At 36.7% G+C, this 19,304-nt stretch overlaps 1 protein-coding gene across 2 annotated transcripts in view; it reads left to right on the top strand.

Moving 5' to 3' along the window:
• Nucleotides 1-19,304, top strand: part of KHDRBS3 (KH RNA binding domain containing, signal transduction associated 3) — an 89,368-nt gene that overhangs the window by 47,837 nt on the left and 22,227 nt on the right. For both annotated transcript variants that reach the window (XR_008433190.1, XM_053954586.1), the window contains exons 6-7: nucleotides 6,398-6,590; nucleotides 18,595-18,677. Coding sequence is in view for 1 of the 2 variants with exons in the window: in XM_053954586.1 (XP_053810561.1) it covers nucleotides 6,398-6,590; nucleotides 18,595-18,677 (276 nt within the window). In the remaining variant the exon portion in view is untranslated. The remainder of the gene's footprint in view (nucleotides 1-6,397; nucleotides 6,591-18,594; nucleotides 18,678-19,304) is intronic.

Genomic DNA, 19,304 nt, shown 5'->3' on the forward strand with positions numbered 1-19,304 from the left:
AAGCTTGATAACTAATTTACAATGTTAGTACCTAGTATGTGCATATGTAAATAGTTTTTTAGAGTACTACATTTCTAACATCATGAGTTCTGTCCTCTGGACTTTGATAAATTATTTTTTCTAATCTGCATTTTATGCAAGAGGTACACTGTCACAGAGCTTACAGAATCCTGCAAAGTTGGTCTACAACTATTGAAGTGTTTTCAGGGTAAATTTAAATGCTATTAGTGTTTGATTTGGAGATGACAGTAAAAGATTGTGGTTCTGTCATCACTTTTTTTCACATTTATTCTAAAGGAAACTTAAAGGGTGTCTGACTTGTCCTTGCATCAAGGCTTCTCTTAGACTCCAAGAAACTTTTCTCTCAAATTGAAGTGCTCTGTTAGCATATTCCTTAAGTGAAGTTCAATTCTGTTGCTACTGAGATTCTACAGCCATTGAGTTGATCTCAAACTCAGTTATAATGCTCTGATTCTTTTTTAGCAGAAATGAATTTCAATGAATAATACTTTCGTTGAAGCAGAGCTTTAAAGGCTTTGTCTCAGAGTTGGATAAAACAGTTTCAATAGGCAGCATCCCTGAGATATCAAGGAGAAGTTGAAGCAAAGCCTCAGAAGACTTGCAAAATGAAGTTTAAAACCTTGATCCTAACCTTTCTTTGTAATCTGCAGAATGGTGTTATGATACCAGCCTTTATACATGAAACATCCTGTTGAGTGTGTTTAAGTTCCCACTTTTGAAACCTCTATTACTCCTGAATAGTTTCAGTTAAAAAAAAAAAGTACTAATTTATGCCTTTTTTGCTCCTTATCAGACATGATATAATGCATCTTATTAAATCTTTTTCTAGCTCCATAATAAAATTTTATTTTGTAGAAAATAGTACATTTGTATTTGCATACAAAAATTCTAGTTTCTGTGCAGACGTTCCTGTGTGGTAAGTAATTTCCTAATGGTTGTGGTATAGCAACTCTATTCATTTTTCTGGATTGTTCCTGATTTTCTTGACTAAATTTTTATTACTCTACAGCCAAGTAAGGTTTTGTGGTGACTGGATGGAATTTGTTCTGGAAGAGCTGTGTGTGTATTGCGAGCTTTACATTCAGGAATGTTCTTTTCTCATCATTGATCTCAGAGGATACAGCTGCTTCCTATAGCTATTTCCATTTCCCCCATCTTGCCCCAAGTTTTGTCCCTAATACTGGTAAAGATGACCTTCAGAAGTAATCACAGTGCTTCTATTTTCTGTAGTGTTTGTGCTGAGCACTTAAGCTACTTTGACATAACCCCTCTCCTCTACAACAAGAAGGGGAAGTGGTAAAAGTCCAGTTTTTATTCCTTTATTTTTATTATGATCTTAATTTTTTTTCTGGAGGCAACTGTATAAAATGATCATACCAGTTGCTTTTTAATTTATTGTGATAGCAAGCTTAGAAAGGATTCTTGGTGTTTAATGTGATGCTGTTATGGTGTGAAATGAGAAAATGTAACTCTTTAGGAATCAGTGTTTCTTTAGTGCATGTGTAATCCCATCATGAATCAGTGCATTATCAATGATAGCAACCAAAATGTGAATTTTGATTTCTGATGAACTAAAGACTTAAAATACACCTTCTAGTGGAAGGTGTTCCTGCCTATGGCAACAGAGTTGGAATTTGATGATCATTAGGGTCTCTTCCAACCCAAACCTTTCTATAACTCTATACATGTTAATGTACACCTCTAGGGAGGTTTTGTAACTAAAACAGCATTTCTCTCTAAAACTTCACACTATTTTAAGAATAAAATAAGATTCAAGGATCATGTATTTGTGACTCCCAACTGAGATGTTTTAGAAAAGTGAAATTCTAGAGGATGATGATAATAATAAGTCTAAGAATTTGGCTAAAAGTTCCTTGATACCTTAAGATGGCAAGGGGGGGAAACCATTTCATGTCACTTATGGCTAGAAAACAGTGCTAGAATCACAGAATGGTTTGGGTTGGAGGGGACCCTTAAAAACCATCTCATTTCACCCCCTGCTATGGGCAGGACAACTTCCCCTAGACCAGGTTGCTCAAAGTCTCACCCTGGCCTTGGAACACTTGCAGGGATGGGACATCTGCAACTTCTCTGGGCAACCTCTTCCAGTGTTGTCTCACCGCCCTCATCATGAATTTCTTCTTTATTTCCAATCTCAACCTGCCCTCTTCAATTGAAAGTGGTTGTTCCTTGTCCTATCAGTAGGGACCCTGAGAAAATTATTCTCTTTTTCTTACAAGCAGCTCCATTTAGTTATTAAAAGGCCATGGAAGGCCACAATAAGGTAGAGCTGGCTGAGTTCACTCCTCAGATTAAGAGAGATTGTATTTAAGACAATAGTCTCAATAAAGAAATGGCAGATTTCTGGTTTATGCTTTCAAGAGGGTATGGAGGGTTTTTTACTTTTCCATTTATTATTCATATTTCAGTCTATGCATGGCTGGGGTCCTAATGGTTGACTGTCACTGTCTGGGGAGAAATAAAATTGCTGCAGAAGTTGTGAGTTAGTACTTTCTGTCTTAGAAGTAAGATGAGCTGATGTGGATCACTGCTGCAGTGTGTTCACAACTTCCAGCTGCTTTCCTGATGTGTCTGGAATGAACTGGTTTCTGTTTTTGAAGAATCACTTTTTCTTGAGAACATGTAGGTAGTGAAGTGCAAAAGATTTTGTAGCACAAAATAAATATTTGACAAAGCCAGCTCAGGATCTAGGCCAAAGGCAGGTATTATTAATGTTCACTTTGTTTTGTTTTAGTTTTTTGATATCCCATTTTCCAAAAAATTGAAACATGAATATATGTATTACTGTTTTGAAATATAAATATGAAATAAAAATTGTGTAAGAGTTTTTACTCAATGGTGGCTTTTTTTTTTTCGAAAAGGATGAAAGGTCAGGAATCTGAGTTCTGAGTTGTATCTGGATATCAGTGTTTCAGTATTTTAAAATGCCAGCACTGAAATAACAGGTCTATTATTTTTCACATGTCTAATATAAAAAAAAATATTTACTGTTTAAGGAACATTGAATGTAGCTGGCTGTGCTCAAATGAAGGTAATATATCAGCATCTGGTGACCAAATTTGTTAGATCTATTTATTGAACAGTGTAAATCCCTGCAGATACATTGAACTATAAATGCTAAAATTAAAGAATTTCAAGTGCTTCCTAATTGAATAATGTAGTGTTCAAGAACTGGTCCTAAATTTTGCAAGTATTTTTTTTAAAGCTATTCTTCCATTTAATGTTTCTGGGGGAGATAGTGAAAAGGATCTTCATACCATAAACTGTTCCAATTTTTTTGTTTCACTAAAAGTGAAGAAAAGCTGTGAACTAACTCTAGTTGGGATTTCATGATCAGAATAATTTTACCAACTCAGCCATTCAATGATAGGCTAAACTTGAAATAAAAATCAGTGTGATTCTAGAGCAGAGAAAGTGCTAAATGAAATGATGGAAGTGGCTATTGCTGAGGGCAGCTGGAGATGAGTGTGAGATGCTGTGCCTGCTACTGTGGGCAAGGACAGTAAGTGCAGCTTGCTGGAAATAAATCCTAGAAACACTGTGGGACTACTAGAAAGTAGAAATGTCAAATATTATTGCTAACAAAGGCCAAAGAGGAAGTATCTAAGTTGTATAAGTTGGTAAAATACTATTTCAGTGAGAATCAGTGATTAGAATAGTGCTTTTGAAGTCCTTCTGAACATTCACAAATATTTTGAGTCTAACATTGTGTAGCACAGTTCTAAGTGGCATTAGATTTTGATATTAGATTTTCTTGAAAATGTTTTTACTTACGCAATAACTTCAGGATTCAAACAATGAGATGTTAAGCACAAAATTCAATGCTTTAGTAATACTGTAAGTGGACACAGTAAGATAGACTTTGCATTTGCACATTTTTAGATATTAACCATCATCTATGATTACTCCACAGTGCTTACAAATCACCTTAGCACCTTCTGACACTTTTGTTAGAGGCTTTTTCTCCCCTTCTCTAGTAGGTTTATAGTTTTATAGAAATTGTGCTTCACTTTGTATATTTTTTCCTCATATACTGAATTGCAAGTGTAAGTAATGAAATAATGTAATTTGTGTAGCTGCCCTTTTCAAATTAAGCACTACCTGAACAGATCTGTTGTTTTTGCAAAGATGTGCAAAGGTTACTGTTCAAGTGGTTCCTCTATATTTTGAGTCTGTTCATTGTAAATGTATGTCAAGCTTCTTTAGTTCCCCATAACTTCTTTAAAAATAACAATTCTTAAATTAAAAGGATTTACAATTTACAAACTTTTGTACAAGTTAAAAGAAACAACAATCTACAGTTTCTAAAAATTTCCTCTTAGCATCATAACCTGATAACCTACAACTCAAATCTGAGTGGTGCTGATTGAACTCTCCTGTCACTGGGTTTTCTGTCTCGTGCTTTTCCAGTCTCCTCCAGCCTGTTGCAGTAACATGAGAACCATGCATCTCAGATTAAGAGACCCTGTAGGAGGAATGAACAAAGCTATGAAAAGTTAAGATCATAAATGATCTCATAATACAAGAGAAATATTATTTCCCACCCATCACCATTCCAATCTTATTAACTGTTTTTTGAAATGCAGAAAAGACCTCATCATATGGATCTGGTTTCTAATTACTTCTCAAGAATAAATCTATACTAACTTGAAAAACTACCTTTTTTTCTTCCCTTAAATGTTTTTCCATGTTTTTCAGCCTATCCCATTTCCTGCTTTCACTTGCACCCTGCCTGAAGGATGTTGTCGTGATTTTATGTATAATGATTCTTGAATCTTTTTACTGACCTTTTTTTTTGAGTTGGTATTTACTACAGTCTATGCCACTAGGTTCATTTCCCTTTCTCTGGCTTCTCCTGGAAAGTATCACATTTGCTATTTTTTTATATTACTTCAGCAGGCTGTGTCTGGAAACTTCACTGCTCACCTCTGTCCCCACTACAATGAAGTCAAATAAGCAGCTGGTAGAATGTAGAAGCATTCTACAGATTAGCCAAAACCAAGTAATAAGCACAGTTTTAAATCACTTACTCTCTAGGCTTATTTAAAATACTTTGTGACAGTGTTTTGATCAGTAATAAAATTAATAAAATCTATCCTGGTTGTATTTTTACATTTTCTGTATTCCTCATTCAGTGATGCAGTTTTTGAAATACTACTTATTTGTTGCAAAATGACTGCCATTGTTTTCTGATTCATTTGTTGGTGTGAAATTATATGATTTGTATTAAATGGGATAGGAAATCATAAGGCCAAATCTGGATCTTTGTCATACTGTTCAAGTTGGAAATTTCTACTGAAATCAGGACATTTTTACTCAATTGTTGATCTTGAGATTAATTAGATAATGGCTTGGTAGGTAGAAAGATAGGGTAGAGCTTGTGCCTTGTTTCCTTCTATGTATCTGTTAGAGTGTATGATAAGGGTCTGACTTCTTTGGAACAATTCTATTTGTCAACAGCAGTTATTCAGACTCAATTATAGCTCATGGTTTGAGATGATCTCCTTAAAAAGGAGATGTCTATTAGCAATGTTTTAGATGTCATATTTAAAAGAGAGTAAATGATGCAAATTTCTCACAGATTGTACCTCTAAGTCTCTCCCTTTACAGGGAGGTAGGAGAAAAAGCCACTTTTAAATGGATCAAATTATTTTGAAAACTGGTTCAACTGAAGTCTATTTTTCATCCATTTTAAGTGTCCAAAGTAATGGAATACAAGTTAGTGCCTATCCCACTTTCAGAATTTTTAGACCAAATATACTGTTATTTAGTGTTCTTAAATGTGTGTAGGACATCAGGTTATATCCTATAATCACCCTGCATGTTTTACTATGTTTGGATGTTTCCTGGAAACACATGGAAATCTCTTCAGAAGCAAAATAAAATGTACTTTTTGTGATGCACTCAGTATCTTGCACCCAGTGTGATTTTTGGGTTGTGTTCAGGAGCTTTCATGGGAGTGGCAACTGATTCCTCTGTGCAGGGTTTGAATATGATATAACCTGACACCTTCAAATGCAGCTGTTGCTCTGTGCTTGTGATTTCACATACTAGAAGTCAAATCAGTGAAGTTGACTGATTGGAGCAGATTGTTTTTGGGTGTGTCTGAGTGTGTGAGAATGACTCAAGTCAGTGCAAGGTTCATCACTGAATCCCATGTCTAATTTGTATCTTCCCACATTTTTTGCCTAACATGTGTAATCAGATTTAAGCCTACAGAGAAAGGACAAACTAAATCTCTTCTAGACTTTTTCTGGCTGTAGCAAAGCAAAACTGTCATGATGTGGGGGAGGGAGGTGTTGGAAGGGAGGTCCTGGCTATAGTGTTTAATGGTGAGTGATCCGTGTGTTTGCAGGGGCCGTGGGGGAGTGCCTCCACCACCAGCAGGAGTGCCCAGAGGGGCACCAGCTCCCAGGGGAGTCCCTCCCAGCAGAGGACCAGTCAGTCGGAGCCGGGGACTTCTGGCACCCAGAGCACGAGGAGTTCCTCCCCCAGCAGGGTACCGGCCCCTGCCGCCGCCCCCGGCACAGGAGACCTACGGGGAATATGTAAGTGGAGCTGTGGATGTGCTGTGCATGGAGCGTGTGTCATTCTGGAGAGGTCAGGTCCCTTCAGAACTCTCTACACTCTCTGTAATTAGCACCTAAGAAAGTGCTACACCCAACATCTCTGACAAATGCAGTCATCTCTCTTTATCATTTCAGGCTTGAACTGTTTAATTGAAAAAAATCAGGTTATATGTATACACCACCATAAAGACATTTACATTGCATTTGGCAAAATAATTATGTACCTCTTAAATGTTTACTGTTAGGTTTCTGCTTTCCAAAAAACCTGAAAAATCATGATTGTTGTAGACTTTTAATTCTCAGCTAAAACAGAATAATATTTTAATCTTCCCTCCTAAGCCTATCTTTGTGGTCATACAGTGGTTTAATGATTAGACATGTAAAGTATTTTTATGAGAGCTTCAAAACTAATCCTAAAATTTTAACAATGCACAGTGTATTTCAATAAGCCATACATATTCCTCTTGATTTTACTGTATTAAACATTAGAATCATATCAAAATACTTTTTATGTTATATATTACAAAATTATGCAGTTATGAATTGTTAAGGAAAACTTAAATTGAACTTTACAGAGCAGTAAGATAGAGAAAAAAGATCATTAAGTCAAAATTATAGTGATAAAAATGAATTTAGTCTTATAGAAAAATAATACCTTCAAGGACAATGCTTTTAATACTAAAAGTTTTAGTGTGCCCTCTTTACAGCCAAGTGTGTCTGGACTTCATTGTTTAGACTAGCAAAAAAGGAGATTCTGTGTTCCTGAAAATGTCTTTGGTATTTAGATACTTTTTGCTTTTCTCTAAACCTTTCTTTCACTTATCTTCACCTCTCCTCTTCCAAAGATCCCCACCAAAACCATCTAAATCAAATACCAGTTTTTTTCCCTTTTGTCAGAAAGCCCATTTTCTGTATAACACTTGTAGCTTTATAAGGGAAGAAGTTCAGTGTTGTTAATGTAAACATTTATGCATATAACTGAAAAATTCAAAAGAAGTTAATGTAGTTCATTAATCTTGAGGAAGAATACTTTAACATGTGCCTAAATTTCCCCTGGCTATACTTGACTAGTCAAAGTGGGTACTGCAAATAAGTGGTTCTCTCAATGCTTTTCAAGGAATCAATCCTCATTGTACACCTGTTTCCAGGACATACATTCTAGAACACATAGAGAGATGGTAGAATATAAACCTCTTTGAGTAACTTCATATTTCTTTATGATCTGCTATTTATAGGATGTGTCTATAGAAGTGGTGTGGAATTAACAGCTGTTTGCCTCAGTATCCTGAAGTATGCTTCACTTCTGGGACATTAATTAGAAAATAGCATTGTACAGAAAAATAGTACTGTGCTAAATAACTTCTAAAAAGAATTTTCTTTAGAACTGGATCACTTACCTTCCAAAAAAGATAGCTTAGCAGGGATCGATATAGTTAGATAGATAGATAGATATAGTACTTAAAGCTGTAGTTGAAAAAGCAGTCCTAGATGGTCTATTTTTTCTTTAGAAAAGTGTTAGCAGGGACATAAGCCATTGGTGAGTTGCATGTTCAGTGTTAAATTTGATGCTTGGTATTTTTTACCTGTCCATTTGCAGTACATTATCTAAGTGCCTTAACTCTGTCTTTTACAAGTTAAGGGAGCATGGTATGAGTCTTTAGTAGTATTTCTGTGCCTTCTTTACTAATTCCTGTTTAGTTATATCTAATACTAAAGTATTAGTTTGCCAACCTAAGCAGAATAAGGTCTTGTTGATTGAGAAGTGTCTGTAGAATGAGAACATCAGAAACACTGGGGGGTACCAAAAACTATTTTAAGCACCATCAAAGCTTTGGAGACTGAGATATCCAGACCGGTTACAGAGAAACCTTTAGAAGAGTATTGGGTTTTTGTGGCCAGGTTTTGGTGGCAGAGGGGTACAGGGGTGGTTTCTGTGAGATACTCCTGGAAGCTTCTGCTGTGTTCGGCAAAGCCAGTGCCAGCCAGCTCCAAGGTGATCCTGCTGCTGACCAAGCCAAAGCCCAGCAGTGGTGGTACAACCACTGGGATAATGTATTTCAGAGAGGGAAAAAAATCACAGTCTGGAGCAATCTGTTCCTAAAGGACCTCACCCCATGCAAGGGGCCTACACTGGAACAGTTCATGAAGAACTGCAGACCAAGGGAAGGGCTCACATTGGAGAAAATTGTGTTGGACTGTCCCTGTGGGAGGGATCTGATGCTGGAGCTGGTAAAAAGTGGGAAGTATCCTGTCCCTGGGGAGGAATGAGCAGGGACAAGGTGTGAGGAACTCACCACAGCCCCCATTCCCATCCCCTGCATTGCTGTGAGGGAATGAGTAGAGAATTTTGGAAAGAATTTGAGACTGGGAAAGTTCAGGGGAAGATGTTGCTAAATTGAGTTTTTATTTCTCATCATCCTACTCTGATTTCATTGGTAATAAACTAATTTCCCCCAGCTGGGTCTGTTTTGCCTGGGACAGCAACTGGTGAGTGATCTTGAGCCATGAGACTTTGTTATGGTTTCTCCCATAACCTTACCTGAGGAGGGGAGTGACAGAGCAGCTTTGGTGGGCACCTGGTGTCCAGTCAGAGTCAACCTGCCACAAGAAGACTTTCCACTGAAGGTTGGAAAGCCCTGAGGATACATAAAGCTTTTCATTCCCTTAGGCTTACAAGCTTTTGCTTTGTACTCATTAAACTAATGTGAAACTGTGCAAGTCCAGGAGGAAGCAAACTGTATGTGTTTGGAAGCTTTGAACCAGTCACTCCTGTAACTGAATATCTCAAAGGTGATTTAGGGCTTTCGGTATGTAAAGTCCTTGCCCATTTCCTCTGTTGAGTGCTATTAAATCTACCTTGGTACAGACAGTGAATTACAGCTTCATTTTTCCCTCACTCCCTTTGCTAACTCTGTGTAGTCCTTGAAACCAATGAATTTTTAACATCTGTGATGAACTCAGTTCTGCCTCCTGCTTATCCTGCTATCTCTTCTTCCTCTTCTTGATTAAATAGCTGGGTTTTTTTAAAATAGTTATCTTTAAAATGAGAAAGGGAATTGCCTATTTCATACTGAAATTTTTGAAGGGTTACTTCTGGAAGGCAGTATTTCACATGGGAAAATTATCACAGGCAAAATGTCCTTAATTTGAAATGCATTTGAGATGCATTTTGATGTAAGATCAAGAAAACTCTGAACATTGCTGTCCTGTGTTTAGAGTCCACAGGGAAGTGTTCCAGAATCTTGCCCATTACAGAAAGCTCTGCTCAGAGTGAGCTGCCTCTGTCTTCTGTCAGCTTTTCTTTGCGCTGGTGGCCTTTGAATGCTTTGGCTTTCTCTGCCGAAGTCACGCAACATGCTGGGCTAGCAGCAATAGTGTCACGTCTTTCCAGTTCAATATAAGTAGTTTCCCACTCCACTGTTGCCAGTGTCACTTATGTATGAGTCTCAGCTGCAGGACTCATTCCTCCTGAGACCCCACCACACTGTTAGTACCATGATGAAGCTCTTGAAGCCACTAAATGACAGTTCCTTATCATTTTCTCTGAAGACTGAGTCTTTAATAGCTGTAGCATCAGCTTATATAGGAAAAATTCCAGCCTCTACAGCTAGCCAGCTTTATAGTTGCTGTTCTGAACTCACTGCTCTGGTTGCTGTGATAAACTTTCTCTGAAGACTAACAGGACTCTCATTTTTCTTTCCTCAGCTGCTTAGGTCAGGAGAAAACATGTTGTGACGTGTGAAGCATGGCCAGGATTATTTTTGTAATAGTTGGATGAGGGAAACCATACTAGGTGGATGCTACATTTGTTGAAGAACTTACAGATGGTTTCAGTAACATTTTTTTTCTTAATTAAATGTGAGTTTTTTTTCTCTACTCATTGAACTATACTGTGTAACAGATATAAATATTTTTATAGATTTTTAAGCCGGCAACTTATTCCACTACGATAAGAAATAGAAACTGTATTTAAGTACTAGCTGAAAATTTTAAGCTTTTCTACAATTTTCCAATAAGCAGGAAATTAGTAACAGTGTAGGGTCAATTCCTTACCAAATGTTGAGTCAAACATGGGTTAGAACAGAATTGCTCAGTCTCAGTTACTGTCTCGTAAGATTTGCTGCTCTTGGCTTCGCCCTGCTGTTGTCTTCTTCGCAGCTTCCAACCTCTGAGGCTTTTTTCCAAATTAGCAACACAGCAGTGAGACTGAAGCTTTTTAAGACTAGGTTTTTATTTGATGCTGTTTTTATTTTATAAAGGCAAATATTTTGCAAATATTCTGCCATCTTTCACTTCTGTACTTTGCATGAATATATTTGTGATGATGCTGTGTCAAGTCCTGTTTTGGCTGCTTAATTGTGTTAAATACGAAGTGAGTTTTATCTGAGTTGATAATCACGTTTTTAGGCATTAAGAACTTTAAACATGGATTTAAAACCTTTTGCTCTGGCATGATGGAATGTCTACACTAAAAAATAACTCATCAGTCTTGCATGTTGTGGCCAAGACTTGCTTCAACACTACTTTGGAAGACTGCCAGCTCTAAATATTCCTCCCTGTTCTGGGGAAAATTTGTGGCAGAGCTTTATTTCTGGTTTGGCCAGTTTATTTATGTTTTCTTGTGTTCAGACAAGGGTTAACTCAGGGGCAGAGTTTTCTGATGCACTGATCACATGTGTAATTTCTAGCAGCTAAAGCTTCAATGGCATTGCTTTGTGTATTAAGAAATGGAACCAAGATGGAATGTCTACCAGTAAGAGACCAAGGGAGCCTTTCTAATGTTAAGTAAATTGTAACTTGAAAAAGAGCACTGTGAATTATTTCCAATTAGATTTCAAGATTATTTTAACTTGGATACAGATACAGGCCACTCAAAAGGATGTACGGAACAGTGGATTCAAAAAAGTCACTGGCAGCAACAAACTTTGAAACCTACTCTTTAAAATCTACATTTTTTTTTATTTCTTCTTTCTTCAAAACCATAAAGGTTAGGGCTGTTTATAAGCTTTACATTTCCTGAAGCATTCATATGGGGGTATTTCTAGAAATCCATTGTTTTAACTGATGAACAAAGCAGACCTCAGACTCAAGCTTGCAGTTCTCACACTCGGTCTGTATTATGAGACTGTAATTAGCACTATATGTGTACTGTGTAATACATGTGTATTACAGATATTACAATACTATGAGACTGTGCTTGTCCTGTTTCCCATGAGAAATGGGGAAGACCCAAAACATTACCATAACCTGCTGTCTAACAATATCTCACCCAAAATAATGAGCAGATGGTGTGTTGCTCTGTCTCTCTTTGTAAGTGAAATCTCAGTATTTTTCTGGTATTGGAAGGCCTGTGGTTCAAATTCCTGTTACAGGTATTCATATTCCCTTGGTTCCCTCAGGAGATGATGTGCTGACCACCAGGATACTGTCCCAGCATAGACAGCACTTTCTGTCCTTTTGGTTTTGCAGGAAATCCTACAAATTTGATAAGCCTTAGGGGAAGTTGATTCACAAATAATGTCTGGATGGCTAAGAAATTAATTTCATGATCTAGTGATTATTACAAAATATGAATGAATGTATCCATTAGGTAAAATAATAATTGCAATCTTACTATTTACAGGGGAGAGCCCATTCCATTGAAAAACCTATATCCTGTTATTTAGTTCACTTCCTTAGAAACCCAGTGCAAATTCTGTTTTAATCTCCAGCTTTAAGCTTGAATTCCCTGTCTCCCTACTGAGATCATAATTAATTTAGATTTTGAAAAACTGAAAATTAGGATTAATGTGGAAGCAATTTCTTGGAGCTATTAATACACTGCTGATTTTGAGTGGTGAACTGTTTTTAAAGTAGCATTTTCTCATTAACATTCACTTGTTGTTTTGGGTTGAAGAAGGGTAAGATCTGTAGGAAGAAAAGAGAAAAATCTCAGTATACCATATAAAAAGCCCCAGTTTTTAAATTTACAAGTAAAGGCTTCTTGAAGTTGAGGTAGCAAAATATTAGTGAAAGTAAGGGCTAGTCCAGATGGCATAAGACTTTGAAAAGAATTTAAATTCTTGAATGGAGTTCAAGTATAATTTCAGTGTCACTTTGCAAGATTTACACCATGTTTTAATTTACCTTGGTCTTGTGAATGTTGATAGCTTCCTAATGACATGCAGCATTTTAGATCAGTGAGTTTATTTGCTTAGTTGTTTTGAATGTGAAGCTTTTTGTTTGGGTTCCTGGAAAAGGGCTTGAATTAGCTTCAATCTCTAAGAAGCAGAGAAATTAATCTTTTGTCCATGCTGTCCCTGTTCCCCTTTGTGGATAATACTGTGGTTTCCATTTAGGCATTGTGCCATTTTCTAAGCAGTTTGTTAGCTGAGTTCTGGCTTTTTAGAAGTGCTAACACTGTTCTTAAATTCAGGGGGAATTTGGTAAGACTTCCGGAAAGCAAGTTCATAACATGAAAACATTATTTCTTGGCTTTTTCTTCCCAATAGAACGTTGTTTTTCATAGTAAATAAGGACAAGCAAGAAGAAATAAATGCAGGGGGAAAAAAAGCTTTAATATTTCAATCCCTTCAAATAACTGTTTTGTTTAATTTCAAATCTTGTATCTTCTCTGGGGTTTTCAGGATGAGATGGAGAGAGAATGCAAAATGTTTCCATTTTCCCAGGAACTGGGGTGACACTGGTGGTGGAAAAAGTGGAGTGCTTTGGAGAAAAGACTGAACAGCTTTTCCCCTTGCCGAACTCAGTGTTCACCTATAAAGTTCCTATAAAATTCCTTCCCAAGTATTTTAGCTTAAGCTGCTTATCTGAAACTTGGTATTATTGAATGAGTCCTCCTGATTCTGGCACTGCTCCCTGCTGTTTTGTATAGAAAACCAGACTTGTTTTGGTCTGATAGTAATTTGGTTTAAATGCTGCTGTCTATATTCATTAGCAACTCCTCAGGGTTTTTTTGAGGTGCATGAAAAACAATCCACTCCTGCATCTCTCGTTCATGAAAACCTTATTTGTTCTGGTTGGATATGCACTAGGCTCCTTCTGGATGGAAACAGATTAAAATCTCCAAAATAAGAGCTTACAGTCTGTGCATGTTTGCTGCTGATGTCCTTGATGTTGGTGCTCAGACTTAAGATGGTTGTGGCTGCCCATATTTGTTCTGATTGCCTCATATTCCCTGTTGATTAAATGAGGGGGGGGTGTTATTCCCATGTAACAAAATGGCTGTTCCTTCCCTTTACAGTTCTAATTTGCCAAAAGGAGTTCATTGCACTGATGTTGTTTTGTGTTGTCTCCTTCAAGTTAATCTCTGCATAAACTTTTCTTTTTAATTTTATAGTTTTTATCTAAAAGTGAATATGTTCCTCCAGTGTTCTGGGATAAAGTAGTGGTGTAAGTATTAATTTCAGAGAATGACGAGGAAAAGAAACAATGTAAAAAGAAAACATTTTAGCTGTAGTGTCCTTATTTTTTTCCCTTGGATAGATTTCCTTAGATGGGAACAGCTGGAAAATTGATTTCTTATTGATCTCATGATCTTTTTTCCCAGCTCTGCAAATGGCCTTTCTGTTAAAAGCCACTTTCACCCTCTTCTTCTTCCTGTTTCTCTGTCTTGTTCTTTGAAACATTGTTCATTTTCCTTAAAGAGGGTCCAAACTGTAGTCTGTCATTGTCACTGCCAACAGATTCCAATTTAAAACCACCATTTCCTATTCTCTACTTGCAAGGGTTTGTTCAGAGTACTATTTTAATTAAAAAGCACTGATGAGCAAGGCTTAGCATGATTTATAATGTTTTGGGCAGTGCAGAGGTTGTGGCAAAGATTGCTTTTATCATTTTTTGACCCATGATAGTAACTTAATATATTCAAATGGTGCATATTTACACATTGCCTTTGATTCTATTAATGAATAATGTCTGTTCTTTACATGGAGCAATTACAGCTACCAGTGCTGCTCTTTGGATTTATTTCACCTGTGGGCACCATCACTGAGACCACTGCAGGCAGAAGCTCTCTTTAAATAGAAACACTTATAGGTTGGCTTAATAAAGGACTTTATTGTCAAGCTTTGAGATTTTTACAGAGTAATTTCATATTCTTTTTGGATTATCTGTTGTAACTCCAGTTTTTCTGTTATTTTGGGGGAAGATTCTTAAGCCTGAAGTCAAGACAGTTGCTCTTGATACCTTCCTGGTAGATACTTCAAATGTTGGGTGATAAATACCTGTAGTTTAAAAGGACTTCATCATTTTCAACCCTTTTTTCCCCACATTTCTGTTGTGGGCACAGACTGTTGAGCACACTTGTTGCCTTTTGATCAGACTAATCTGATAAGAGTTAAGTTTTCTAGGTTATCCTGAAAAGTAGAATAATGAATAACAAAGAAAAGGCTTCTGTTCACGGCTTCAGATCATGAAGACATGATCTGGTGTGGGCTTTTGGGTTTTGAAGTGGGATATGAAATACGGGTTCACCAGTAAACTTTCTGACATCTGAGTACATTTAGGAAAAGCTATTCATAGACATATGTAGTATGAATAGAGAGGGAAGTCCATTGTATTACATTTAGTAGATTGAAGGGATACAGACACTGTAATCCATGTGAAGAATAATGGCTTTAGATATGAAAGTGAATGCTTTTATAAGTACCTGAAAGATGCCCAAAAAATCAGCAGGAAAAATGTAATCAGAAGGTTCTTATGAAAGTATAATTCTTCTGTTATTACTAGAAAGAAATCTGTATAGCAATGCTTGGGCTTAGTAGAATGTACTTAGTACAAAGGTATACTTAACTACAGACTTTCTGTGTGTGTGAGTTCAGTTCTGTCCATTTTCATTATACATGTGTAAAAACGATAGTTATTTTCATTTAAGTTAGCATGGTATTTTATAGCCCTGAAATATGCCAGATGGCCCTGGATGTTTCACCTAAATACTAAATAAAGTTGAAGAAAACATTCACTGAAGCCATTAGAGGTGTGATTCAGAAAGAAAATACTCAAGTAGCATGAATTTAATTTAAAATGTAAAAAATTCTGTCTTGGTTGTCCTTACTTGTAACCTCCTGAAAGAGAAAGTTTTCAATTACTGCATGACTAAGAGCAAATACTGTCAGACCTAGTTCAAGGAAAGCTCTGACACATACTTCAGCTGCTCCTGCCTAATTGCTACTTCAAAGGAATTGTGCAGAGCAAACACATATTTTGGAATTTGAATCTCTTATTTCTTAACAGAACAAGCTATTGAGAGCAAACCCTTTTTATTTTTGGAGCATGCTGCACGTATTTATCTTGCTTTTAGTGTAAACTTTGAGGTTTATAACTGTAAATATTAGGGGAAATTTCCTGTGTGGGTGGTGACGCTCTGGCACAGACTGCCCAGGGAAGTTGTGGCTGTCCTATCCCTGGAAGTGTTCAAGGCCAGGTTGGGTGGGACTCTGAGCAACCTGGTCTAGTCTGGACACATGGAAGGTGTCCCTGTCCATGACAGGGGATGGAACAAGATGATCATTAAGGTCCCTTCCAATCCAAACCATTCAGTGATTCTCTGAAATACATCAATAAAAGATAATTGATCTATTTAAGTAGATTATAGTAATCTCAGAAGCCCAGGTTGACAGTTTTAATTCTGACAGGAGTCCCACATACAAACCATAAACCAGATATCTTTCCATACAAGGTTTCTAAGAACCACCATCAACAATATCGTAACACAGGGCTTAATTTCAGCAGTTGTCGACATACTAACACATGGAGTGGTGAACACATTCAGTGATGAATCCTGGGCAAAAATTCTCTGGAAGATAAGTGCTAATAAAATAAGTAGTTCAGTCTGATACAGAATGGACCTCCCCCAAATTTTCCTTTTGTTCTGCTGAACATCTTATGAAGGATCTTTTTTCAAATTTATTTGTTCCTATGTTTTCAAGAAGTCATAGGAACACCATAACTTCAGTCTCTTACCATCTTTCTTTCATTACCTATTTTTTCAGTGAAACAGTTAACATAAATTTGAATGAGAGGACTGATTGCTCAAGAGGTCTCTAGTGACTCCTTAGGGGCAAAGCTTTCCTAACACATTAAAAGGTTAGTTTCAGTCCTCTGCTTTCATTTGTTGCCACTGCTGGATGTGCCCAGTTTGAAGCTTGGAAGCCACTCTAGTGATGGCTAATTCACAGCTGGGAGAGTCTATGAGAGGAGACCAAATGTCATGTAAATATTCTGGAACAGAGCAAAGAAATTGGCTCAGGCAGCTTCTGCTGTTGGTCAGGGTTTGCATTGTTAACAGATGCCTGTGTATTGCATCAATAAGTAATAAAATGCCTGTTTGGAATAACTGCCAGGAGGCAGTGGGGTTGGGGTTTAGTCTGTGGCTTATCAACAAAACCCTTATCTGATGGGCAAGAAAATCATAAGAGTCCATTTTAATTTTTAGTTTCTGGACAGTGAATTACTGAAAGAGAAAATGCATTTCCTTTTATGAGTGACTATTTATTCATGGATCTCCATGCAACTGACAGTTGAAAGAATCCTAGTTTCTTCTTCCAAACCAATGAATAAACTCACTCAACTGTGCTGGCAAATGTTCATAGACACCCTTCTCCTAATCACTGCTGGGAAACATTCATGTGCACTGATCTAGCAGTGGTGAAGCCCTATTGATAGGCAGGTTGCCTGTTTTCCATAGAAGCAATTTCAAATGACTGGAAAACTTGCTAAAAACTCATAGGAAATTAGGTTTTCTGTCAGTTGTTTTAAGGATGTCACTGCCTTCTGCTATAGCAAGCTGTCAGATTCCCATCATTGGAGATGTTTTCTACTGGAGTTGGACAATCCATCATTTGTTGTTCCTATCTAAATTGATTGATACTGATGGTTGGTTTTGTTTTCTGTCACCCTTGAAAGATTATTAGAAATTCCATTTGTGAAAATATTGGTTCTTTCATGAGATTTTATCCTTTAATTGCTAGGACTGGATGTACACTTATTCAGAAAAGGCAATTTTTTAATATATATATATATATGTATACACACACACACACATATATGAAGGTTGATTCCCCCAGCCTTTAAAGTATCTTCTCATTAGGTGATTCTCATCTAGCAACATACTCCTAAATATCCATTGAGATCTTTGGCATATTTAGACAGGATTTAGATATTACGATATCTTAGGAATCAGTGCAGTAGATATGCCATTTCTACTTTTCCCGTGTTTAGCTCACTTAGGTGTATTATTGGACAAAACATTAAATTGTTGCCAGTTCTTCAGATTTGTATAGCTCATCCTTCTCTGTGAAAACACATAATCACTGTCACTTGTTTTTATCCTAGACTTCTATATGGCTGAGGTTAGTAGTTTCTTGAAATTGGTGTTCAAATGCAACACTGTTTTGAGAAGTGTTACAATGTATACTTAAATAGTGTGAATAATGTGGAGAGAAGTCAGAAGTCTTACTTACAGCTTCTTGTTAGTGCTAAACTCCTACAAGTTGAAGAGTGCTACTCAGAGGTCATTCAGAGTAGTAAAACTATCATTCTTGCTAGCCTTACCTCTAGAGAAGTTCTTTCCTATCCAGAGTTACATAGAATTGAATTTATTGTCCAGAAATATTTCAGCTACCTAAGTACAATATTTATTCAGATGTTTTGATTCCTGAGATGCTTCTCAGAGCTTTCTTGAAGATCAGTAGCTCACTCAAACTCAAGAACATGGAGACATGAAATGCTGGTACTGTCATCTGCACAAGCCAGTGTTAATGAAAAAAAAATCTTTCCAAAGCACATTGCCAATAGCTTAAAATACCTTCAAAGAAATTATGGCCTAAGATGTATAGGTAGAAGTAATCTCAAGATTTTGCCACTTCATGGTGCACATACCTACATTTCAGGAGAGTGTTGTCTTTCACACGTGGAACTGGGCTACTGCTCTGTTGGTGGAGTGTGCTTGAAGTTAATATTGCATCTTTTTGTGTCATTTCAGGAATATGATGATGGCTATGGAGCTGCTTATGATGAACAAAGCTATGATTCCTATGATAACAGCTATAGCACTCAAGCACAAAGGTAAGCCTCCAAATCAACTGTAACTGCAATTGAAAAATTCTGTTGTTGGCCAGTTAATTTTACTTAGAGTTTTTCAATTTCATCTTAGACAGCAAAAATTTTATGAGAGGATTTTAGAAATAACCTGCAGGTTACTTGTCTTTAATATCACATAAGTATAAAAGTTAAATTTCTGAGAGGCTGAAAAGAAACAGAACTGAGAACTTGTAATAGGATTTGCCATCACTAAAACTAAATCAAAGTTTTCAAAAGTTCAAGAAATTCAGGGAAATTTAGCTCAGATTTGTTGTGGGAGGGAGGAGTGGGTAAGGAAGGGAGAGGAGAAAAAAGACAACTTTATAGAATGTATTAAATTTTCTGAAACACAACTGATTGAATTTTCTTACTACTTTTACAGAGTTATATTCAAATATTTAACCTGTATTTTACTGTAAGAAAAATACACCTGTCAGTTTGTTTTCTCCTCTGTGGAACTCCTTGTGGCAAATTTGAATCTCTTGCCATTTGTTTTCCTTCTCCAACTTAATTTTCAGCAGTATTTTTAAGCACTTTTGATTTTTTTTTTTAATTTTGCTTTCCTAAAGGAGTCACTATTTAGCAACTTCATGAATAACAATGTGACCCAGC

The sequence above is a fragment of the Vidua chalybeata genome, chromosome 1, assembly GCF_026979565.1.
Source record: "Vidua chalybeata isolate OUT-0048 chromosome 1, bVidCha1 merged haplotype, whole genome shotgun sequence".
Taxonomy (NCBI): domain Eukaryota; kingdom Metazoa; phylum Chordata; class Aves; order Passeriformes; family Viduidae; genus Vidua; species Vidua chalybeata.